Source organism: Microchirus variegatus (genome assembly GCF_963457635.1).
Source record: "Microchirus variegatus genome assembly, chromosome: 21".
NCBI classification, from domain to species: Eukaryota; Metazoa; Chordata; class Actinopteri; order Pleuronectiformes; family Soleidae; genus Microchirus; species Microchirus variegatus.
In genome coordinates, this window is record NC_139822.1 from 865,001 (window position 1) to 887,902 (window position 22,902).

At 40.2% G+C, this 22,902-nt stretch overlaps 1 protein-coding gene across 1 annotated transcript in view; it reads right to left on the reverse strand.

The window, feature by feature from the left end:
* alk (ALK receptor tyrosine kinase) overlaps window positions 1-14,359 on the reverse strand; it is a gene marked incomplete at both ends in the record, with an annotated part of 379,437 nt that extends 365,078 nt beyond the window's left edge. Inside the window, one exon of the mRNA XM_083907769.1 lies at window positions 13,588-14,359. Within this exon, the coding sequence (XP_083763895.1) occupies window positions 13,588-14,359 (772 nt within the window). The remainder of the gene's footprint in view (window positions 1-13,587) is intronic.
* Window positions 14,360-22,902: the final 8,543 nt, after the last annotated feature.

Here is a 22,902-nt window from a genome sequence, read left to right on the forward strand (position 1 = left end):
GACTAGAAATTGACAAAAATTGTGACTCTTGGGGAGAAAATAGGAGAACTCACTCTTCATTAAAGCCAAAATGCTAAGTACGAATTAATGTTGCTTGCCCGAAATTAGCGAAAATGATTGAGCACAGGGTAGGACATCATCACAACTCTGCCCCAACTGAGAAGATAAGCCGTTTCATGGCAATGGTGAGTTCAAAACCGCAAAGGAACTGCTCACATTCACTTCCACTGATCTCAGCAACTGAATAAGTTGTGTTTCCATCCCCTGAGCCAGTCCGAGCCACTGAGCATGTCTGAGTGTTTGCTTCAGTAAACCACAAACTTTAGCATGACTAATGTAATAGAACCTTCCTTTTTACAACATGGTGCAGCACTCAATACTTTTATTTATCACTTACACTCTTTCTTGCCACACGAATGGACAAGGGTGATACAAAGAGGACTGAATATGTCAGCCTCCACTTGGAATATTGGATAGAGTGGGCGAGGATTTGGGGTTGTGCAGATTTCAAGGGATAAGCGGGTTCAGCGAGAAACTACTCTTCTTCGCCCATTCATGGCGAATCATACCCCATTAAGTGGGTTTTGTCCTGTGACGAGGATGCTGCTGGCGCTCCTCAACAATCCCATTACCGATCATAAAGGGAGCTGGGGATGTGGTCTGAGAGCACTCAGGCTGCGCTCCTCAAAAAGGCTGCCAGGCTTTGTGTGGATGGCAACTGTGCCACATGTGTTAATGGCGTTTTAAATCCAGGAGAACTTTGGAAGCTTTTCTTCTCGTCATGTTCACATCTGATTCTTTGTGCTCAGTGGTTAACGGCATGGGGACTGGTTTGATCCGGCTCAAATGTTAAGATGTGCGAAAACCAAAGACTGTTTGACAACACTGAAAAGCACTTCACTGGACTGGAAAGATGATGGGTGTGTTCCCCTACCCTTCTACTTTCATTATACATCTTCCTTTCCTTTGATTTTTGTGCTACTATCCTACCCGCTCTCTGAATATTGTAATAAATAAATGAAATAAACCAAAAGCCCACTTATCTATGAAAGGGCCATTTGTTATGGGATGGTTTTAAAGTTTTACATCACACGTATCCTGACCAAAATAATTGGTGTTTCCGAAATTATTGCAATGACCAAAAACAATCTTATCTTAGTTTTATTGTAAAAAAAATAAAAAAATAAATAGGTGCAGCCTTCGTCTGGTTGTCAAAAACATCGCAGATAGGATACATCATGCGAGTGGATTCATTAATCATGAGTCATGAGGAAAGACACAGCTGCCCATTGTGGCACATTAAAAAGTAAATCAAAAGGACTGTATGCTGGCAAACTAGACAGAATTTTCTAGTCACTCATGAAATATTGATGTTTTTCTTCATTCACGATCATCATCATAATAGAAGTTCACCACGATTAATTACCCATACCCTTTGTGATACTGTGCATTTTTTTAACACACGTTCAGTGCCTATTAAGGCTCTTTTTTGTTGCATTTGTTGGCCCAAAAACTAAGATCTCATTAACCTTGATTCACAGACTACACACCACATCTACAGTCAATCTCAATTAACCTAACCCCTGCTTGGAAGTCATTGGAAAAGTCATGCATATATATATCAGAGCATACAAATGCAAGCCAAAAACCTTTTCTTTTGTACCACCGTGTTCCAGTCTTCTCAGTTTATAACGATAATTTAAGATAAATTAATCAGTTTACTTGAGTAACAACATCCATTCCTATGATGACATATTTGTCACTTTGCCAACTGTTCCCTTGTGTCATTACATAACTGTACACAAACGCTTGAATCCTGTTGAATCACACAATTACCCTCTCTTTTTTTTAACCTTTGAAGCTCACTGCTGTCACTCTCACATTTAACACAGTGTTCATCATGACTGCAGATTATTTTGAAGACACCAACCTTGAGTCTGAAATAGAAATTTTAGGCGCTACTAGTGAATGACACTTTGGGCTATGTACAGTATATTGAAACATTAAAAGAAGATACAGTGTCTCGAACCCACACTTGGGCCAGGAGGGATGTCACAGAGATGAAATGTTCCCAAAGGTAATAAAACATTTTACAGGAAAAGACATTTGAAGGCTGAGTCTCTGAACAGCTCTGACTTTCATCGTTACAGGTTTCGCTGTGGGCAACCTCTCATTTGTGGTGTGCTTGAAGTTGTGTGCAATGCATCACATTCATTACTTAAGTCTCCTTCGCAGTAAATATCAGGGGGTATTGCCGGAAAGGCTCCACAGTGCAGCACAGAGTTCTACACAAACTTCCAGCCTCAGAGGATTTATCTGTCCAGTTGATACATGTTATATATGACGGCAATGTGCCTGCTAGAGCCTGCAAACTATTACTTTCCCAAATGCTAACTGCTGTTAGCTCCCAGTACCCTCTGTGGTTGGTGTAATTTCCTGTCCCTTAAGTTTCGTTTTACTCTTTTTTAAGGTGGACCTAAAGAAATACTACTAAACAGAGTGTTCTGAACAGGGCTGTTTTGGCAGGGTGATTGAACTGCTGTGGTGCTTCATTCTTATGGTATTTTGACCAAAGCATGTCACAGACATGTTACCTGGTGTCTTAATGTTCATTAAGACACCAGGTAACTAGGTTAACTCGGAGAAATGTGATATAATATGGTACCTTTATGGTGTTTGGTTTTGCATCTTTCCTCACCTTGTAATTGATCATAATGATGAAATAAAAATTTAGAGTCCTGTTCCAAATAGTAAAATGTTTGCTAAAAACATTCATGACTCATGGCTATAGTAACGGCCAGAAGATTAATGCCTGTCAAAGCTTTGCACTGGAAACAACGCAGGAATTTGCATCACTGCCAAGAATGAAGACAAAGAAGAAATTATGGCCAAAGCCAATAAAAACCTGTGTCATTTAACTCAGGTTTAAACTGCTTTTCGAGTGAGGTGTAATGGGGTATTAAGACTGTGAAAGCCCTCCTCAGTCTAATTTATCCCCACACAGTTTGACACAAAATTTCTGCATGTCTTATAATGACTTAACAAGTCAAGCTTTTGCACAATTGTAATCTATCAGTGGACAACTTATGATATCAATAAATGTCCATAAATGTGACAATACTTCTTCACTCCAATGGTGCACTCACACCAAATGCAAAGTGTTTGTCCATGTTACATTACTCCCATAACTGTGGTCGCTGGGTGATCCACACTACTGGATGTCGTCTCAGAATTGGCCCCTGTCCCTCCCACGCTCACAGTCAGCAAAGGCTGAGCCAACAACTCTGTCTGCTGAGCCCTCTCCACACACCGTCTATACTCATGACTGCTTCCCACACCATCCCAAAACCACTATCGTAAAGATTGTGGCAGAAACAATAATGGCTGGGCTTATCTCAGATGGAGGTGACACCTACAGACCTAAAGGGACAAAGTCCAGACTCACGCACTGACTGTGTCCAGGCCAGAAAACATCAATTAAAGCAGCTTTACGAACCAGAAACACTGCTCTATACTACAACCAACCATGTCTAACATTTTGAAGGAATTTCATGTGAATTTTCTAACTTACACTCTGTGTAGTTTTTTTTTAAAGGTCCCATATTATACCCTATTTCTCCAAGCACCACAGCAGTTCAATCACCCTGCCAAGACCGCCCTGTTCAGAATGCTCTGTTTAGTAGTATCTCTCTCTAAAAAAAAAAGTTAAACGAAACTTAAGGGACAGGAAATGACATCAGGCACAGAGGCTACTGGGAGCTAACAGCAGTTAGCATTTGGAAAAGTCATAATTTGCAGGCTCTAGCAGGCACATTTCCATCATATATAACATGTATCCACTGGACAGATAAATCCTCTGAGGCTGGAAGTTTGTGTAGGACTCTGTGCGGCACTGTGGAGCCAATAATATAATTTTTTTTTTCCGTTTTTCAGATGCCCACGCCAGCACTCTCACGTGTTTTACGGACAAAGCGGAGCTCCGTGAGACAACAATTCCAGGAATTTAGCGCACTGTGATGTCCCAATGAGTGAGAGAGAAGTCAAAAATGTGTTTCATCTCCTGTACTTAGACTGAAGAGGACCACAAAAACATGAGTGAGTCATCTTTTTTCACACTTTGGCAACTGGTAGGGCCTCCAGAGTCCCAAATATAAGTATTAAAATGATTAAAAAGCTGATTGTGCATAATGGATACGGATATGCATATGGAACCTTTACCTTGACAGTTTTATTGTGTATGTGCAAACCTGCAGTCTCCATTTAGTCAAAATGTTATTCTTATTTACATTCAGATTTAAGTCTAGAAAATAAGAGATTTGAGACTCTCATATGACAAGTCTCTGTGTTCATCTCACTTTTATCCCATTTAGGGACACATACTTAACTATATAACCATATTTTTAAACTTTATATACTGTTTTTCAACAGTATACTAGGAAAGTGAAAATGCACACCTTGTTATTTACTTGCAACTAAGTTAGATATCCAGAAATTGGGTCCGTGCTGGAATCATGGGATTTTAATTGGCAGACACATGGGAATAGATATCCACATGGAGCCAAGTGTGGTGAGCGACTTTGGGAAAAAAAATATGACCACTCACGTATACACATTATTTACTTCTCTCATTATGGAAGTGGAGCATCTCAGGGAGGAAGTGTGAGCTTCACATTCAGCTGGTGTACAGTGTGTATTCATCTCCACACCTAGCTCTGAGCTAAACTTCTGTGCTGAAGCATTGCCATTCATCAAACAGGCAGCTCACAGTTTTTTAAAAAAAAACAGGCAAGTGGCATAAATAACTTAAACATCAGGGGAAGCAGACACAAAGACAGAGGTGAATAAGAAGTGAGAAGGGAATTCACAGCCAAAGTCACCTTGAGTCCATTTAATTTACAAAACAGTAACACGAGCATTAACCACAATGAGAGTGATTAATGTCATAAAAGGCATTCACGGCTATTTACAATGTCAATGTGTTTACATGTAACTCCCTGTTTGGCAAGCTGTGTGTTTTCATATTTTAGTATGGTCAGCTACAGAATGCAAACAGCTTGTCTTTTTGGGCAACAGTTGCACTCCCTGTGCTCTTGAGATGGAGCCAAATAATGTCTGACCAAATAATTCAGAAGCTCAGGATTCAATAAAGGTTTTCACACTTCCTTTAAGACCAGAATCCTTTGACCTGTTCAACTAGACTGATGTATATTAATTATTGCAGGTTCAGGGGTAATCTCATTAAAGAACAGTAATTCGCCAACAATCCATTGTGACACTGAGAAGAGAAGGGGAGTTGTTGCGATAGAAACAGAAAGAGCTATATGAGCAATACAGTAGGGATTTGGCCGATCCGATCCAGTATCGGTATCGGGTTCCGATACAGACATAATTGACGGATCGGACATTTTCGATTCAACTATAGAGATTTTTCTGCTGAAATGTCTCCACAAGTGATTCCCTGACTGCTCTGATAGCTGGCTGCAAAAAGTGGAATGAGACGCAGAGTAATGCACGGCTCCGTTCAGGAAATCCATTCCATAGTTTACAGCCAGCTAGCAGACGAGCATGATTGACCAGGAAGTTCAGCTCCGCAACCTGCTCTCTTCAGCCGACGTAATCACAGCCGTCACCACTTTAAAACGCCTGTATAAAGGAGTTTATTAAAGCCTTATAGTCAAAATGATGATAATAACAAGGATGATAATAATATTAAAGTAAACAGAGCATCCATATCGGAATAGTATCGGTATCGGCAGATATCCAAATTCAGAGATCGGATCGGAAGTGAAAAATAGTGGACTGTGCATCCCTACAATACAGTGCATATCGTGTGGTAATCCTTTCAGTTCACAAAAAAGCTTCCAGGTTTTCCAATTGTGAATGCAGTTAATGTCTGATGATTCTCAGTTGTGAAGAGGGGTAAATTAATGAAGCCAAAACCTGTGCAAATTGAAAGTGGGACGCCTGACGCTCACACTACTCCTTCACAATTACAATAGCGACAGCAGACTGACGATGACTGGAGAACTGCAGCAGAAAAGGAGATCCATCCTTTCATTACGAATCTCTCTTGATAAAAGAACTGCTCTGTAAGGAAATCCAGGCCGAGTTCAGCTAACTCATGCACTTGACCATGCTCAGCGTAACTCACACTATTGATCAGTGGGGCCGTCCTCATAGGCCTTTGGGGATGTCACAACATGCCACTGACTGCTTGACTGAATTGATCATAGAAATGCATAAATAATAAAGTGGCATGCCATTCTGACTTCTCATTGATTTCCCCATTAGCGGCTGATTGATACAAGCTTTAAATGTCAGGAGCCACATTGATTGACACAAGTCCATGCACTCACTTGCAAGGTAATGGCTCTTTTCCTGCAGCTCAGCACCTGGACAGACTAAATTAAAGGTCAGCAGGTGCACTGCATCATTGAGCTGTGTTTGGGCTTCGTTCACACCAAGTCTTTAAACACAATTTGCAACATTTAATAGCTCTAGTTCCGCCTCGCTGAGGAAGGCACCACTTTAAAATACTAGAGGTCAACCAATTTGTGTTTTTGTCTATGGCTGCTGCTGATCTGTAGAAATCAGTGGAGCCAATGATGAATATGTATGTCTGAAATGTAACACCTGAATAATAGCAAATGATGCACAAAATTGCTTACCTTGATATTAACTGAACAACACTTATAGTCTCTCCAATCTGACTTTTGGACCTGCACTGCAGTGTAGAGCACTCATATTTTAATTAAAGGGACACTGCGTAGTATTTATGGGTTCATATGACCCAAAATCCACTTTTTTATACATATTATGTGCTCCTGCATTGTCTAGTTGCTAGTTGCTAGTCACGCACACACAGGGAGAACATGCAAACTCCATGAAGAAAGGCCCAGAAAGGTCAGACTGAGTTGGTGATTTGCTGCAAGTTAACAGGTAGCCACTACGCTGCCACGTGGGCCCATGTCGAGTTGCCTCCATAAAATATCTTTGAGTAGTTTGGGACTATTCAAAATCTGTATTTCACATCTTGACCGGTAAAGTCAAACACCTCTGACATCTTTGATGCGTTTTTCACACAGTTTTAGGTGTTATTTATAAGTAAAGATAAAGAAACCATGTGTTGGCATTGCTGTCTTTTTGTCTCGTGCACAGTTATTCTGTACACCCGTTGAATAATTTACAAGTGCAAAGGTCAACAAACCGCCAGATATTAAAGACAAAATTGTGTATGACTCTGTGTTTGAACTTAAAATTAAGAAGTGCAAGTATTAATAAGAAGAAAAAACCTTTTTTTTCACCCACAGCCTCAGTAAAACATAGCTCCCTCTCGAGGCTAATATTCCAAGTAGGAGACAAGGGATATGCATTTGGGATGAGAGAAATTAAAAGTGTATTCATCTCTCATGAAGGAACCTCTTCCAAAAAGGCCACAAGCAACAGGGTAAACAAAGTACCAAGCACATAATCTATCTTCATACATTTCCATTTGTCTTTTTTTTTAATGATTCAGAAAAAAAAAGTGCCTAAAGGCTAACACACACACACGCGTCTCAAAGAAACAACAGAGAGCTGGGGATTCTCAAGCACAACTCTTGACATCGCGTGTTTGCTTTTGAGGCAGAGCTTAGGGGCAAACATGGGGAGAAAAACCCAAACTTAAACACTGGCTGCTCTCAGGTACGACAGTCGCAGTCATTTTTACTTGAGGGCCTCAGTCAGATCCTGCTAAGCCTGTTTATCAAGCCACTCTTTCCAAGTAGCTTGCCGAGGAACATGAACGTCTTAAAGAGCTCATAGTAGGCATGTGCAGGTTAATGAAGCAGGGCTCCCTCATGCACTTCCTCCTGCTCCTACTGCTGAAATCGTTTAATGATTCTCTTACAGCCTATTTATGGCAGCGTTGGTGAACATAACAGAGGTTAATAAAGTAGAGGTCAGCTCTTTATCACACCTGCCCCTCTCCTACACTGTATCTCATAGAAACATTTCACATTAATGATCTCCCCCATAGGGCCCATAGGGCGAGTAAGTATAAATGTACGATGCAGCATTTAATGCTTTGACTCCCATAGGCACACTTGCCTGATCGTCAAATTATTCCAGTGCCATTGCTGGTATTTATTTCATGCTAATAGCCAGCATCTTACCGGAGGCTGGGAAAAAAAAGTGTAGCGTACACATTACACAGAAAAATGCCAAACACAGGCCAATCAGGGTTGTAAAAGTAACTGATGGAGTGAGACAATACGCAGTAGACTAGTACCAGCAGGAGGGAATATGTGTTTCGAGTGAGAGGAAAGGAATGGTGAAATGACAGTCTGTTGCAGGGCCACACATAGAGACAAACAACCATTCACTCATGCTCTCACACCTACGGTCAATTTAGAGTGACAAAATTTACCTAATCCCCATATTGCATGTTTTTGGACTGTGGGAGGAAGCCGGAGAGAACCTGCTCATTTCACTGTATAAGAAGTAATTGCTATTTTTTCTTCAAATTATTAAAGTTGTGGTCTCTTTTATATATATTTGACTGCTGTGTTCATTAAAAGAAATGAAATGAATAGGCTTTGTTTTAAACAACAAAGGCTGGAAACTAACTGGTGTTATATGTCACATACAACATTTTAATGGACGATAACTATTGGTGGTCTTTCGAGCCACAGAAAATACAATGATATATTGTGCAGGTTGAGGTGCTGCCATTTTTACTTCCTTGAAAGTGAAGTGAGTCCACAAGCAAAAACACTGTTGACCACAGAAATGTCACATTCTTGAGACACTGCCTAACAAAAAACAAAAAAGGTAGAGAGCCAACAACATTTGCATTTTGTGAATGCCAACTATTTTTTTTTTTCTGTAAAATGTTCTTTGTCTTCTATTCCTTTGTCTGAATCACAAGCATACAGCAGAAAACAGCCTCTGACTTGTTGTGTTCTTAAACCTTGTTTATCAGGGGAAATTTTATTCATTAACTGTGCCATGCAAAGGGATCAGATTCATTTTGTTGCAAATGCTGGTAATTCATGCAATAGGAGACAAAGCTGCTTCTGTAAAAGTCTCTCTCTAAGAGAATGCTGCGTTCCTCTTTGCTTTGGGTTTTGTGCTACTGATGCTGTTACTTGTCCTTTCCCTAGTGAATTTGGACAAAAAAAAAAAATCATTCACATAATGTGCTTTCAATGCGGTTCATCATTATAAGACATTTTCAACGAATGAATGCTTTTGTGTCAGTGCTGAAGCTTCCTTCAGGAAGTGCTTCCTTGCTCCTCTGAGCTTCTTTAATGATTAAAGACTTGATCAGTTCCTGGGTTGTGTGAGGATGAAGGATGGGTGAGATAAGAAACACAAGAAACGTTCATGGAAGTAATAAACAATTGATGGCAGCCTATTAATTCAAATGAAAGCTGCTGTCTTTGCACTTCCTTGCCTTTAACGCTGGTTAGATTAGTCTGCATTAATGAATGAGCTGAAATAATATCTTTATACTTTGCTGCTTTTAGGATACAATGGATTCTGGTGATTGGAAGTTTGACGATGGCACAGTGTTTTCAGTCAGCTTTGTGAGGGATGATCAGAGTTTTGCAAAAATCCTTTATCGGCCGACACTTGTATGATGAGTTGCTCTATACACTCTTAGAAATAAATGTGCTAAGTAGAACCATATAAGGTTCTTTGGCTTGTCCTCATAGGAGAACCCTTTTTGGCTCCAGGTAGAACCCTTTTAAAACCCTTTATTCAGGAAAATGGTTTTAAAGGGTTCTCTGGATCAAAATGGTTCTGGAACTGGAACCATTAGTGCAATTTTGGAACACTTTTGGAACCCTTATTTCTAAGACTGTAGCCATTTTTCTTACAACACAATACTTGTTGTGAATATCCACTATCATACCAGTGAAAGAAAGAACAGAAAATCCCCTGCTTCCCCAATGGCAGTTTGTAGAGGACTGTTGTAATATATCTTGTTTCTACAACAATGTGTTTTCGGATCAGACAAAAAACTCTTGTTGATTTAACCGTTCTCATTTCTCATGGTTCAGGTTTGGTTACTCAACAAAACATATGGTCACCAGCTGTGTTGTTGGAGTGCCTGTTGGAAGCTGCCCTGGAAATGTACATTAGATGATAAATTGGAAACTAGAGAGCAGTCTGTTTTTGTGTTTTTAGTCTTTTTAGTTTATGTAGTCACAAAATCAACTTTTTCGGAGGGTAAACATCATGTTTAGGATTAAACTGTTGGCAACGGCCAATATTTGGCGGTAGTAGTTAGTCGATTAGGGCATAGGACTTTTGTTATCTGTTAACACAATCATTTACAGATTACAGTCTTATGAGCAATGTAATATATTGGAATGGAATTCCAGTTAAGAGAAAACATCTATGACCACTGACCAGTCATCAGATCATTTTATCCCACAAGTAGGTTGGGGATAAAAAGTTGGGTTGACACCGTTTGAATTTAAACTACTCCAGCACCATGGACAAACATAAATAGTGGACATAGTCATCTAGCTTGCCGACTGAGGCCTTCACTGGTTGCAAAAAAGTAGTCAGTTTGAATGGAAGTCTATGGGAAAATTAGTTTTCCTTGATTGATAACATCAGTGAACATTTTCCTGAGGAGAAAAATAGCATGTATGAGTGGACACCAGTGTGATTGACAGCACGTGAAATCTGTAAACGCCTGGTTTCAAAAAGGGAACTGGATCCGTAGCTTCACAATATTTTGTTTTGTGACCAGAAGACGACATCAACTTTTAGGGACAGTCAATAATCTCAGGACAAGACAGAGGGCTGTGTTTCCAAAATATGATTCAAGTGAAACACAACAATCCAGGGATCCAGCCTACTGCAGCTTTAAACCACCAGTCAGAGACTATGGTTTGTTTCTAAAACGTTGCTCTGCCGATCATGAACGCTGTTGCACAATACAACCAAGCTGATCCACTAGTGCTCTACTACACCACTTTGATACAGTAATTCAGCTACTTGCAACGATAAAGAGGTGACACACACACACACACACACACACACACACACACACACACACACACACACACACACACACACACACACACACACACACACACACACAATGAGAGAGAGAGCTGATGTCTTCACTATAAAACCCAAGACAACATCCCCTGCTGGCTTCCACCAGATAACACTAGCAGCTGTGTTGTTGGGTTGCCTGCTGGGAACTGCGGTGTGTTGTTGCATTCACATGCTTCTTGACTACAGCTAAAAGGTGTGTGCATTTCTGCATGAATGAAAATGAACCCATCAGTGTACGTGTCATCTGCTTGGTCATTTTCATTCAGAAATCTAACACAAATGCCTTCGTAGCCACCAAGGCAACATGTCATGTCGCTAGGCCTGTCACGATAACAAATTTTGCTGGACGATAAACATGTCTCAGAAATTATTGCGATAATCGATAATATTGTTGTTCTTAGATAATTTTCATCTAATACAATGATAATGATATAATAATGCAGGTACACCTTTTCAAAGAGAAATAAACTTGTATTTTTAAAGAATATTTAACACTAGAACACAATAAATTAACAAACAAGCAAAAGCAATAAATAAAATGGGTCAGCTGCACTCTGCTGTGGTAGGCTACACCAGGAGTCCCGCCTCCCCACACATCATGCGACTGACAAGTGACTGACATGAGGGTTCACTCATCGTTACTCTGGCTTTACACGGCAACGCTCCCGGGTGAAACCGACAAAATATTTGATCAGATGTGCCTTTCGTTTAGACGGCGATGGCGTTTTTGGGGCTTAAAAGCGCAAAAAAATGAACCCACCCTCCAGAGTGGAAATCTTAAAAACGCTCCGCTGTCGCGTTCCCGTCTAAAGGGTTGAAAACGCAAAAGTGTTTTCTGAGCTGCTCACGCTGGCACGACGCTGAAGTTGGCACCACATTCGACGCTGAAGTTGGCACCACATTCGCCTCAGGTTCTCTAAAGAGAACCGGGGGCGAATGTGGTGCCAACTTCAGCGTCGTCACACTGGCTATCCCTCCTGTACGCTGACGTCAGATCCATGTGCAGTTACAGACAAACAACAACAAACATGTGGATTAGAATCCATCAGTCGCACATTCAAGTCGCCTTAGCTGCTCTGATACATATCCAGGAGTCATTTCAGCAATTACGCCGAGTCAATGTTTTGGTTTTCGACTGTGGGCTACTCAGCGCTACTAGAGAGAAGTAGAAGGAAGTTTCAGCGCATGCGCGCGCTCCTGGTGTTGTTGTATGGCAGTGCTTCACAGCGCCACCTAGCCACCTGGCATGCATACTACATCAAATTTCACACACTTTAGGACCCGAGAGAGAGGGAGAGAGAGAGGGAGAGACAGGGAAAACAAAAAAGCATGCAAATGGCATTTATCGCAGCCAGAAAAATTATCGAGCTAATTTTAATTATCGTGCGATTAATTGATTTATTGAATATTGCGACAGGCCTACATGTCGCATGGAGTCAGTTTTTATAAGTGTGTATTTGCATGTTTGTATAATATGTTAATATGTGTACACATGCCTGCAGGTGTGGTGGGGGGAGGGGGGTGCTGCTTTGCCTCCGTCTGATAAAATTCAATGTATTTTTTCTAGGCCAGCCCCCCTCATCAAAGTGATTAAGCAATTACACTGATTGTGCCGATGCTAGAGAGAACGATAGAAGGGACCCTCGAGTATTGAGTGTGAAAGCTTTCTTGGAGATAACAGCTTAATTTGTGGCTAATCAAAATAAACCCAGTTCTCTCACATATCCAACCTTCCTTCAAGCAGTGGGAGGCTCAGGGAATTTGAAAAGGTATCGTTAAGGGGGAGCCAGTGAAGGAAAGGATGCCCCTACTGAGACACTTTCTCAAACTAGAATCGCATTACATGTGGGCATCTGTGCATGATGCAGCTCTTTGCTTCCAAATAAAGAAATAATTAACATCTGAGAAAGAATAATGATACCAGCCAGTGAAGATGCTGCATATATGCAGAGTGGATCCAAATAATGAAATTTAGGGAATCAAATTTAACTGGCAGTTTGTCTCTGAGCACTGCTGTGGTAGCATCAATAATAAAACAGGAATCTGGAGAGTTCCCTTGATCACAGCACCCAGCAAACAAAACACATGAATCCCGGGGTCATTTACCTCTGAGACACACACACACTGGCACGCAAACATGTAATTTTTCAATCAGACATTTCTTTACCTGCTCAGTTTTTTGGGCCACAGGGAAACAAGTGTTGCATATCTTTGCACACACTGAATCCAGCATGAAAATTTAATCACAGCACAACTTGAACCACAACCACTGTGTCTGCATGAGCAACATGGAGGAGGCCTGCTGAAGATGCATGTGTGTAGAAGAAAAAAAAAACATAATTTTGAACAGTCGTAAGATTCAGTCTTAAGGTTTGGATTAAAAGAAAAGAGTGGGCTGAGCAGTAGGATCGTTTTATTAATGAACGTCCTCACTACTAAGACAAAAAAAAAAACAATGCATGTGTGTAACACAAGAAAAAGGGAAGGAGAAAGATGGGTTAGATGCAGAGGGTGAGAGGAACTCACCCTGGGACGATATCTGGAGGAAAAGACGGGGGTCTGCAGCGCGTATGGCCGCGGCATACCGATCCCCGATGCCGGGCTCCTGCGCCTTTTTCTCAGGCATGAGTCGGACTCTAAGCCGGCTTCCCCCTGAGCCGAGCCACCACTCCAGAATAGATGTGAGGTCCATTTCCAGAGTAACCACGGGATCCTCCTCGTATACAGACAGGCCCCCGCATCCCGTCCTGACTATATCCTCCCCGATTTCCACCACTACTTGACTTGACTCCCTCAAGCTCAGTTTCAGAACTTTGGACAACGGCCGCTTGAAGAAGAAGGGGAGTTGTCCGTCTGAAGACATGTTCCTCGGTGCTGAATCTGTTGCGGACTTGGGATCCACAAAAGTGGATATGATTTTCTGCAAAGGTATGCAGTGCATTTGTAAGTTGGCACGCACTGTGTAACATCCGCTAAAAGTCTGGCAGTCGCCGTTCAATGGCCTCTTTATGAACTCCGCCAGGAAAGAGCGCAACAGAGATGGGACCACGAAATCCACAGCCACCTTTCTCCTCTTCAGCCTGGAGTCCAGTGTTTGATTCTGGTCTTTTTTCCCACCAGTTTCACCACTATAACCACCACCACCGCCGCCGCCGCCGGTGCTGCTGTTGCTGTTGCTGTTGCTGTTGAAGCCGGCGGTGGTGAGATCCATCGCCGCCGTGGTTCTTGGCGAGGCGCACTGCAGCCCAGCGAAAAATGCCGCAGAACAAACAAGCAAAAACAACACCACAGCTTTCATGGTGACATAAATGAGTGTTTCGTCCAAGAGAAGTATCTTTATCCCGGCCGTTAACTGCCTCCTCTTTGCTCTTGACACACACACACACACAGCGCAAAAAAAAAAACCACTAAGTGTGAAATCGATGATCCTGCGGGTCCGGCGTCTCTTCGTCGGTGCCCACTCGTATAAAGACGAAGGGAATTGAGGTTTTTTTCACATTTGTTTGCCCGTGACTGATGCTGTCCTTCTTTTTCCGCACATGAAAAGTACCATAGCTCTCTGGTCCGCACACATACACACACGCGCGAGCGCGCGCAGAGCTAAAAGACAATGCGTTTTTACGCGCTGCGCGTCGCTCTCCGGGACGCTGATTGATATGCCGCTCGGGTGCGCTCCGGTCGCTTTCAAAGACTCCCTGTCTCTTGGCACAGTTGTGACGGCGGCACAAGTGGTCTCTCTGTCAGCTGCGCGATGCAGCGACGCTCTGCCTCCTCTCTATTCTCCTCCTCCTCACTGATCAAATCATCAATTCACACTGAGTTTGAAAAACCGTGTGTCCATTAAACTTAGATGTTTTTTTTATTTTTTTTAAATATATATTTTGTATAGTTTTAGCGGCTGGTGCATCTCAGCTTGGTTTGTCTGTTGCGTGGGTGCAGCTCATGTGGAACAGACCCACGCAGCTGCGGTCGCTCCTGTCGTGGAAACACACGCGTTTAAGTCACTCACCAATCTGACGTCAATATGAGCGGTTTCCTGCGAACACGACTCCCATGAGAAGGAGCCTGAGCATCCAGCTTGGGAGCCTGTGCCGTCATGTACCCGATGCGCCCTCGGCGCATCCGTAACGGTGCCTCTGTGTCCTTATTGGGATTAGATGTGCCAGGAGGTATATGGCAGCACCGCTCCACAGTTTGTCTCTCGTGATTCTCTTTCTCTTCAGTGAATCACCGAGCCTTTGTGCTGACTGGAAATTGGATTGGATTAGTCGCACTCCCCTGGCTGCGTGCAAAACAAATAGTTTCAGGGGGAGCCCATTTGGGTTGGAGCCCATTTGGCTTTGTTATGATTTATGTGCACAGGCCAATATGTCCTTAAAACATCAGGGAGCTGTCTTGCGATGTTGCCAGTTCATTTGCAACACAGTCTGCGCTACACCATTTAATTAGGAAGGTGAATTAAAGGGTCAGTGTTTGGGGGCAATGGGGAAAAACTGCCAGAAAACTGCACCCCCTAACTTAAAGCACCCCCACCCCTTACTCCCTCTCTCTCACTTTGTCTCTCTCTCAGTACAAAAGTTAGTCGGGTGAGACACCCGCTAGATGGCGTCAGCACATGCTTGTGGTAATTCACTCTCCTCACTTTCAAATCCATTAACGCTCTAATTGCTCCAGAATGTTTTACAGTGTCTCATTAGAGCCTCGTCTATATGGAGGAGGTTTAATAGTGCCAGGGCGAAGACTTTTTTTTTTATATATATACGAGTGGAGGAATCACACAATCTTGAGAATCATGAAACAAACTTTGATATAAGTGTCAGAAAATGTGTGACTATGGTGCGCCAGTAGTTAAAAGTCTGACAGAATGTTTACTTACAACACCATATCAGTTCCAGGTTAAAATGACACTATGTATTTCATACTCCATGGCCCGGTTTTTCAAAATTAATCCGCTCAGATTTTGTATAACGGATTGGATCAAATCTTGAAAATGGGTTTTTCAAAAGAAAAAACAGGATTACGTAATCGGATGAGATCATGTAATCCAATCTTGGTTTTGATCCGGATCAAACCTTAAGTTTGGGTTTTTCAGAACTTTGTTGTAGGATTGGGATCACTTTGATCCAAAAAATCTGGATTATACTGATCCCATGAGAAGGGTGGATTCAGCGTGGATTTCAGGCCCAAAATGTATGACCACAAATAATATATTAAATTCTGTCACTAATTAATGTGTACGCTCAATTGCATTGCTACTCTACATTCTACTTGTTGCTCTTTACATATCTATAGTTCTACATTGTTGATTTCCTATCCTATTTGCGCTTATCCAGATTTGGTGATCCTGAAAAGTTTCTATCTGGATCAGATTGAGCCAATCCGATGTTGCTTTGAAAAAAACGTCTCAAAAGTAAGATGGATTACGTGATCATGTAAAGCAAAAAAAAAAAAGGATTACAAAATCCGAATCAATTTTATCCAGATTAAACCCTTTGAAAAACCGGGCCCATGTGTTCATAATAGCTCCTTTTAAACACAATATTTGCATATTATTATTACATACATTCTTTAAAAGCACTCCTACTATGATCGCATTGTCCACAGGTTTTGAGCTGACCTTCAACTGGATTATCAGAAAAACTATACGTCAGCATCAGCATCCTTGATATCCTTGATTGAGTGTTCCAGCTACAACACTAATAGCGAAAATCTGGGCAAAAATCAATAACAACACTAGGGCTGGGCGATATGGCCTCAAATCAATATCACGATATATTGAGCAGCTCACCTCGATAACAATAAATTAACGATAAGTTTGAAGTTGCTAAATGATGCCATCGCCTAATTTGCATAATTGACCATTTGCCTGATATAATGAGCGAGTGTCTTAAAGGGACATGAACATACAAGTAGCCTGCCTACCTACACGCACAGCCAAAAACAACTTTTATTTTGTTTTCTTTTTTCCTGAATTATTGAATGTATCGTTAACGGGTTAACGATTATCGTCGTAAATTTCAATAACGATACATTTCCGATATACATCGCCCAGCCCTAAACAATACATATCGAAGGGTTTATTATATATCTGTATCTTGTTATGTAATGTGCAAATACACACTGAGAAAGTGTTTTGCTTCTGTGTTTAAAAAGTGTTTGCTGTGTTCTGTCATTTATAAACAGACCAACAATCAACTAGTTTATTTAACATCCCCTTAGGAGCAAACCTCTTGCATTATATTGTGATAATTATCAATATTGAGTGATTTGAAACATTATCACGATCAGGTTTTTGGCCATTTTGCCCAGCCCTTCGTGAATGTTTTAAAAAAACGTACAGCTGACATCACAGATCTGTCCATCCATCCATCGTTTACCGCTTTATAATCCCACATGAGGGTTGTGGGGATACTGGTGCCAATCCCGGCTGACATAGCGCGAAAGACAAGGTACACGCAGGCCGTCAGTCTTCACTACAGGGAAGTCCAGTGTTTTAAACAGAAGTCTCTGGCTTCTGATGGTGAGATACAAAGCAAACTCTCTGTGACAGCTCCATTCAGGTGTCCACAGCAACAAAGTATATTAAAGTATCAGTAAGTATTGACATCAATAAGTAGTATCTGGATCAGTTTCAGTATTAATAACATTCTAAAAACCTAGATACCCTGCCCTGGTGAAAAGCAGACTGGGTATTCATGGGTTTGATCAGATTCATAAGGTCTTTTTTGGGAAGGCTTTCTGATGACATTAGAATTTTTATGTGATAAGCATCTCTTCTCATAAAGAGAGAAGAGTTTTGAAAATCACATCATCTGAGTCTTTATTCTTCTTGTAACGCAGCCGACACGCTCTGTGATTTTCATAGCAGTGGCAGGTGCACATTAGAGAAAACAAGTCTAGGATATGAGAAAACACCGGAGACACATGGGAAGCATGTAGGGTTTGTAAAGACTTGTGATATATGGGTGGACATTTGTGTAAACTAAGAACAATTTAATTTGTAACAATTAGTTACACAGAACTTCAGCCATGATAGCTATCACTGCGTATGCAGACCATAGCTCCAAATGCGGAACTGTTCATTATCTGGTTGCCTTTGCATAGAAATGTATTTTATTACATGCTTGCTGCATTTATGCCCGTAAGCAGAGGAGGGTAAAGGATATAAAGGAAAGGAATATATAGCTTTAACATTTGATGTCAACCTATATTTATTATTGTGGCTATCTATGTTCTATTGCTTACAGAAGCCATGACCTGATGAGTGGACAACACTCGATCTCGTTTAAGCCACAAGAAAACATGCAGGTGATTGTGACTAATGACAAACACCGAGAGCTCAACTGAATTGATGTTACTCACTGCACAATAGAACCCTTTTTCTTCACACCAATGAAGAACCATTAATTGCTTTTGTTAAAAAAAAAAGAAAAGAAAAAGAATTCAATACTTTTTCCCTGTTCCTGTTTGAGAAACAAACTATTCTGTTTCTTTGGGGGTTCATTAAGAATCACTGAAAGTAAATGAATTATTAATATATTTATTATTGATCGATCCCTGCCTTGTGCCTTCATAATTACTTCCTAATAATAGAAGTGTCTTACACAGGTGCTGTTGTTCCTCTCTAGTATGTGTGCTTGCTACTTGCAATTCAATACCATTCTACAGGGTATTGGTTTTATTTGCAATGGGTTTATGTAAATCTATATCCACACAGATATAGCGATGTAGACAACAAGCTACAGCCTCATTTTCATCAGAAAGAGCTGGAGAAACTACTTTGATCTCTGCAGCAGGGACTGTGTATTATCATGATGCTTTGGCATGTACAGTACCTTAGATTAGTTACATTATTCTCCTAGGGGGTCAACATGAAGGAGGACACACGATGAAAGTGGAATCATCCAGAAATCCATGCAAAGGTCCAGTAAAGTGCACCCACTAATGCTATGTTATCAGCTCATCTGTTGTGCTACACATAGTTCAAATTTAAACAAATCGCCAACATATTGACCCGCTGAAGATAATAAGTGCAATGTTTCACTGACTTCAAATTGAAACACATAACACAAAAAGAAAAAGAAAAAACTCTATTTGATTTATTTGATAGCTAAGACAAATAAAAATGTTTCTTATCAAAACAGTTATGTATGTATTGTAAATGCAAACCTTAATAATAACATATTAGCGGATAGGATGATAGAGAAACCTTTGAATAATACAAATAAACCCATTAGATTTTAGTCAACTTAATCTACAGTAATAAATAAAATATGACTATATTAATTTGACTAAAACTAAAAGATCTCAGATGAAAAATGTTATTCATAAGACTAACTAAAACAAAATAAGATTTGCAGTCAGAATTAACACAAGTTACTAATAACAAACACACACACAGTATATATTAAACAACAATGTGGATTTAACTTTAGCTATTGCATTTGAAAAGTAGAGAGGATAGGTTGAAGGGGAAAGTGATCAGAACCATGGACAGCGCTTGGTCAGAGTGCTGAGCGGTGGAAACAATGCATTTCGCCAGAGAAGAGGAGCTGTTCAGTGTCATTGTAGTGCTGAAACGACCACTGACTGTGACAAAAAGGCAATTTTTTCATCTTCTGTACAATAACTTCACAAAAGCACTCCTACTTGATAGTAGTATATAGAGCACAATGAGACTGAAGCGAGCGGCGATAATTGAAAAAACAAAACAAAACAAAAAACAGCACTGTACAAATTAATCCGACAGACAATCTGCATAAACCACATCGTGATGATTTTACTGCAGAGAACATCATTATTTTTGTCATATATATGACATACAAACAGACTCAATCCATAACTCATAGTCAGTGGAACAAAATTGCGCTTGTGATGTCCTGCTGAACACGCTGTGACACCTGGCATTAAAATGTGCTCACATCACATCAGATCACATTGTCCACATCAAGATCCGATTACTATCCAATCAAGTTCATCAGTTTCATGTATACACAATACATAACTCCCATAATCGAGGACATTCACAATAGCTTTTTAAGGGTAAGAAATAATGAGGCAATAAACAAGTTAAGCCATGATGAGTGGGTTCATTTAGAAGCACTAAATGCTGCATATTAGACAAAAGCTATTAATCACTACATGATAAATGGGGTCCAACAATGCTGCACAAACAAAAGCACATTTACAATCAAAAGCTAAAGGGCTGACAAATGCAAAAAAGTAAGACTAATTTTCCAACACATTATACAAGGACTGCTGAAGAGTGACATGATGTATGAATATATGTTGATAATTTTAATGAGGAAACCCAAGAATCGATAGTATGATGACAAAATAAAGACATTTCTAACAATTTTGCCCAATATTTCCATTAACGCTGTAGATAAGCAAGATCACTACCTGATTGTTGTAATTTAATCTGCAGGTGAAAGCAACAGGTGACCCAAGCAATCTCTTCATTTGATTACCTTTGATGACAATGATGGTTATTAAAAAAAAGAAAAATCAAGTCAGGTCAAGTGGAAAACACTGTCTCTTTTTTCTCTCTAAATGCAGTGGGGTGTTCCCAGGCACAATGAAACTTGCAAAAGTTATTACACTTTTATAAAAGATAGAAATAAATAAAATAGATCTGGGTTCTTTGAAAAATATTCCTGAATCTTTCAGGAACTGTTTTGTGCTCGTCATTGTGGCTCTGTCACAGATCGATTTCCAGCTTAAGAATTAATGAAAAAAGATGGCACTCTACTTTGTGTACACATTTTACTGCTTTCTTTGTTTCCTTAATATTTATTCTGTTTATTACTACCATTTTTATACTGCCCACTTGAGAAGCATGCAGAGGAATCCTAGACACTCAAGTGTACTGTACTGTACATGAACAACTGGTAAATAAAATATTGATTTGTGCGTCTTGAAAATGCCAGGAATTGTGATAGCCATAGAAGATAATATACAAAGGCATATTACTTATTTGACAATAATATGTTGTTTTTGTTGGGGCAACAGTAGCTCAGTGGTAGAGCAAGTTGTCTTTCAACTCAAAGGTTGTGGGTTCCTTTCCGGTCTCCTTTTACAATCCAAATACATGCAGGAGTTAATTGGACACTCTACACTGCCTGTAGGTGTGAGATTGAATGGTTGTTTGCCACTATATGTTGGCCAACCTGTCCATGGTGTACCCCACATTTTGGCCTCTGTCAGCTACTGTATGTGATTGGCATCAGCAACCCTGCAACCTTCATGTGAAGGGTAAAGTAGTAGAGAATGGATGGAAAGTTAGATTGGAACCGACACTGACAAGGTTAAACTAAATTTAAACTGCGACAAATATTAAATTTTGTGACTCATTGACACCTGAGAAAAATTCAAACGCAGGCCCAATCAAAGTACAATGTGCAGTAATGATGGTGCACGTAGGCATTTGGGTGCAGTAGTGCTGAAATGCTTGGAATTATTTGCTTATTTGTTTAAAATTCAGTTAAGTTACAGTCATGTTTGGGGCAATGATTTTTAATCAGAGTAACAGTTTTACTGTGTTTTTAGTTCACAGTATGAAGACTGTGGGAGGAAATTTCATTTCAGCATTATGACGCACACACTATCTCCTGTGTATTTCAGTGTCTGCTTGATAGATGGCAAAATATCACAATTATAGTTTAACTTCAGGTTAAGTATTGGCTGTTTAGCAACTGTGAAAGACAGACCATCTGTATTTACCATGTACCATGTAGCAGGGATATGCTCCCTTCCTGTCATTCAATATATAAATACATATTTATATATTTTTATATATATTTACATATATATACACATATATACGTATATATATGTACATATATACGTATATATGTACATATATACGTATATATGTATATATATATATATATATATACACAAATATATACATACATATATATGTACATATATACATATATTGAGCTTTATTTTGATTGTGATCACTCAACCAATTCAATCTAGTAAGGCTAAAAAACACATCAATACAATTGATGAGTTTGTTTCCTTCTACTGCTCTTACCTGTGGGGCAACAGCAGCATAAACCCAGGAAAAGATCAGGTATAATTTATTTCTTCATTCATCACACAGTCTACAATTAGTTTTATTCATTTTCAGACAATGTGCGGAATCCCAAAATGTGCAAGAATAATAAAATAAAGAGAATTGGTGACAAAAAAAAATCAACTGAAGTTCATCTAAAATCCAATCTGCAAGGCTATTCTTGCAGGTGCCAAGCTGCTGGTGTAACAAGCACTTCTTTTCTATGCATGGTATTATACACTACATGGACACTGGTGATTACAGTCAGCAATTGTGTAAAAAATATGAGCACTGGAAGATATATAGAAAAACTTTATCCAATAAAAATATTTTAAGCCATGCGCAGTACTAGCCAAACACCAAATATGCCCCACTAAATTGATGTTAATGAACTGCTTTTTATGTGCAGAATTGTGATTCAAATGAATTAATTTTAATGCTAAAGAGGACTTGATGCCTGGAGTATGTATGGCCTGAGATGAACTGCAAATAGTTAAGAGCCAAGCATGGCGCTTTGAAATCCGTTCACAAGACCACCGAGGCAAACTTAATTACTTTTCTGAGTGATGACTTATTTCCACTTTTCAGTTCTTTTGCTGTAGAACGTAATGTGGCTAGCTTTGAGAACACTTCCCAGCTACAGTGTCCAGTTAATCTCGGCCACGTTTGGTATCCAGCTCACAGGTCTGTGAGTGGAAAAAGGTTGGGTGGGGTGATAGTGTGATAAATTACAGTCAGATAAGTTCTTACAAAGACCCTTCCCCCCTTTTCATAGTGCG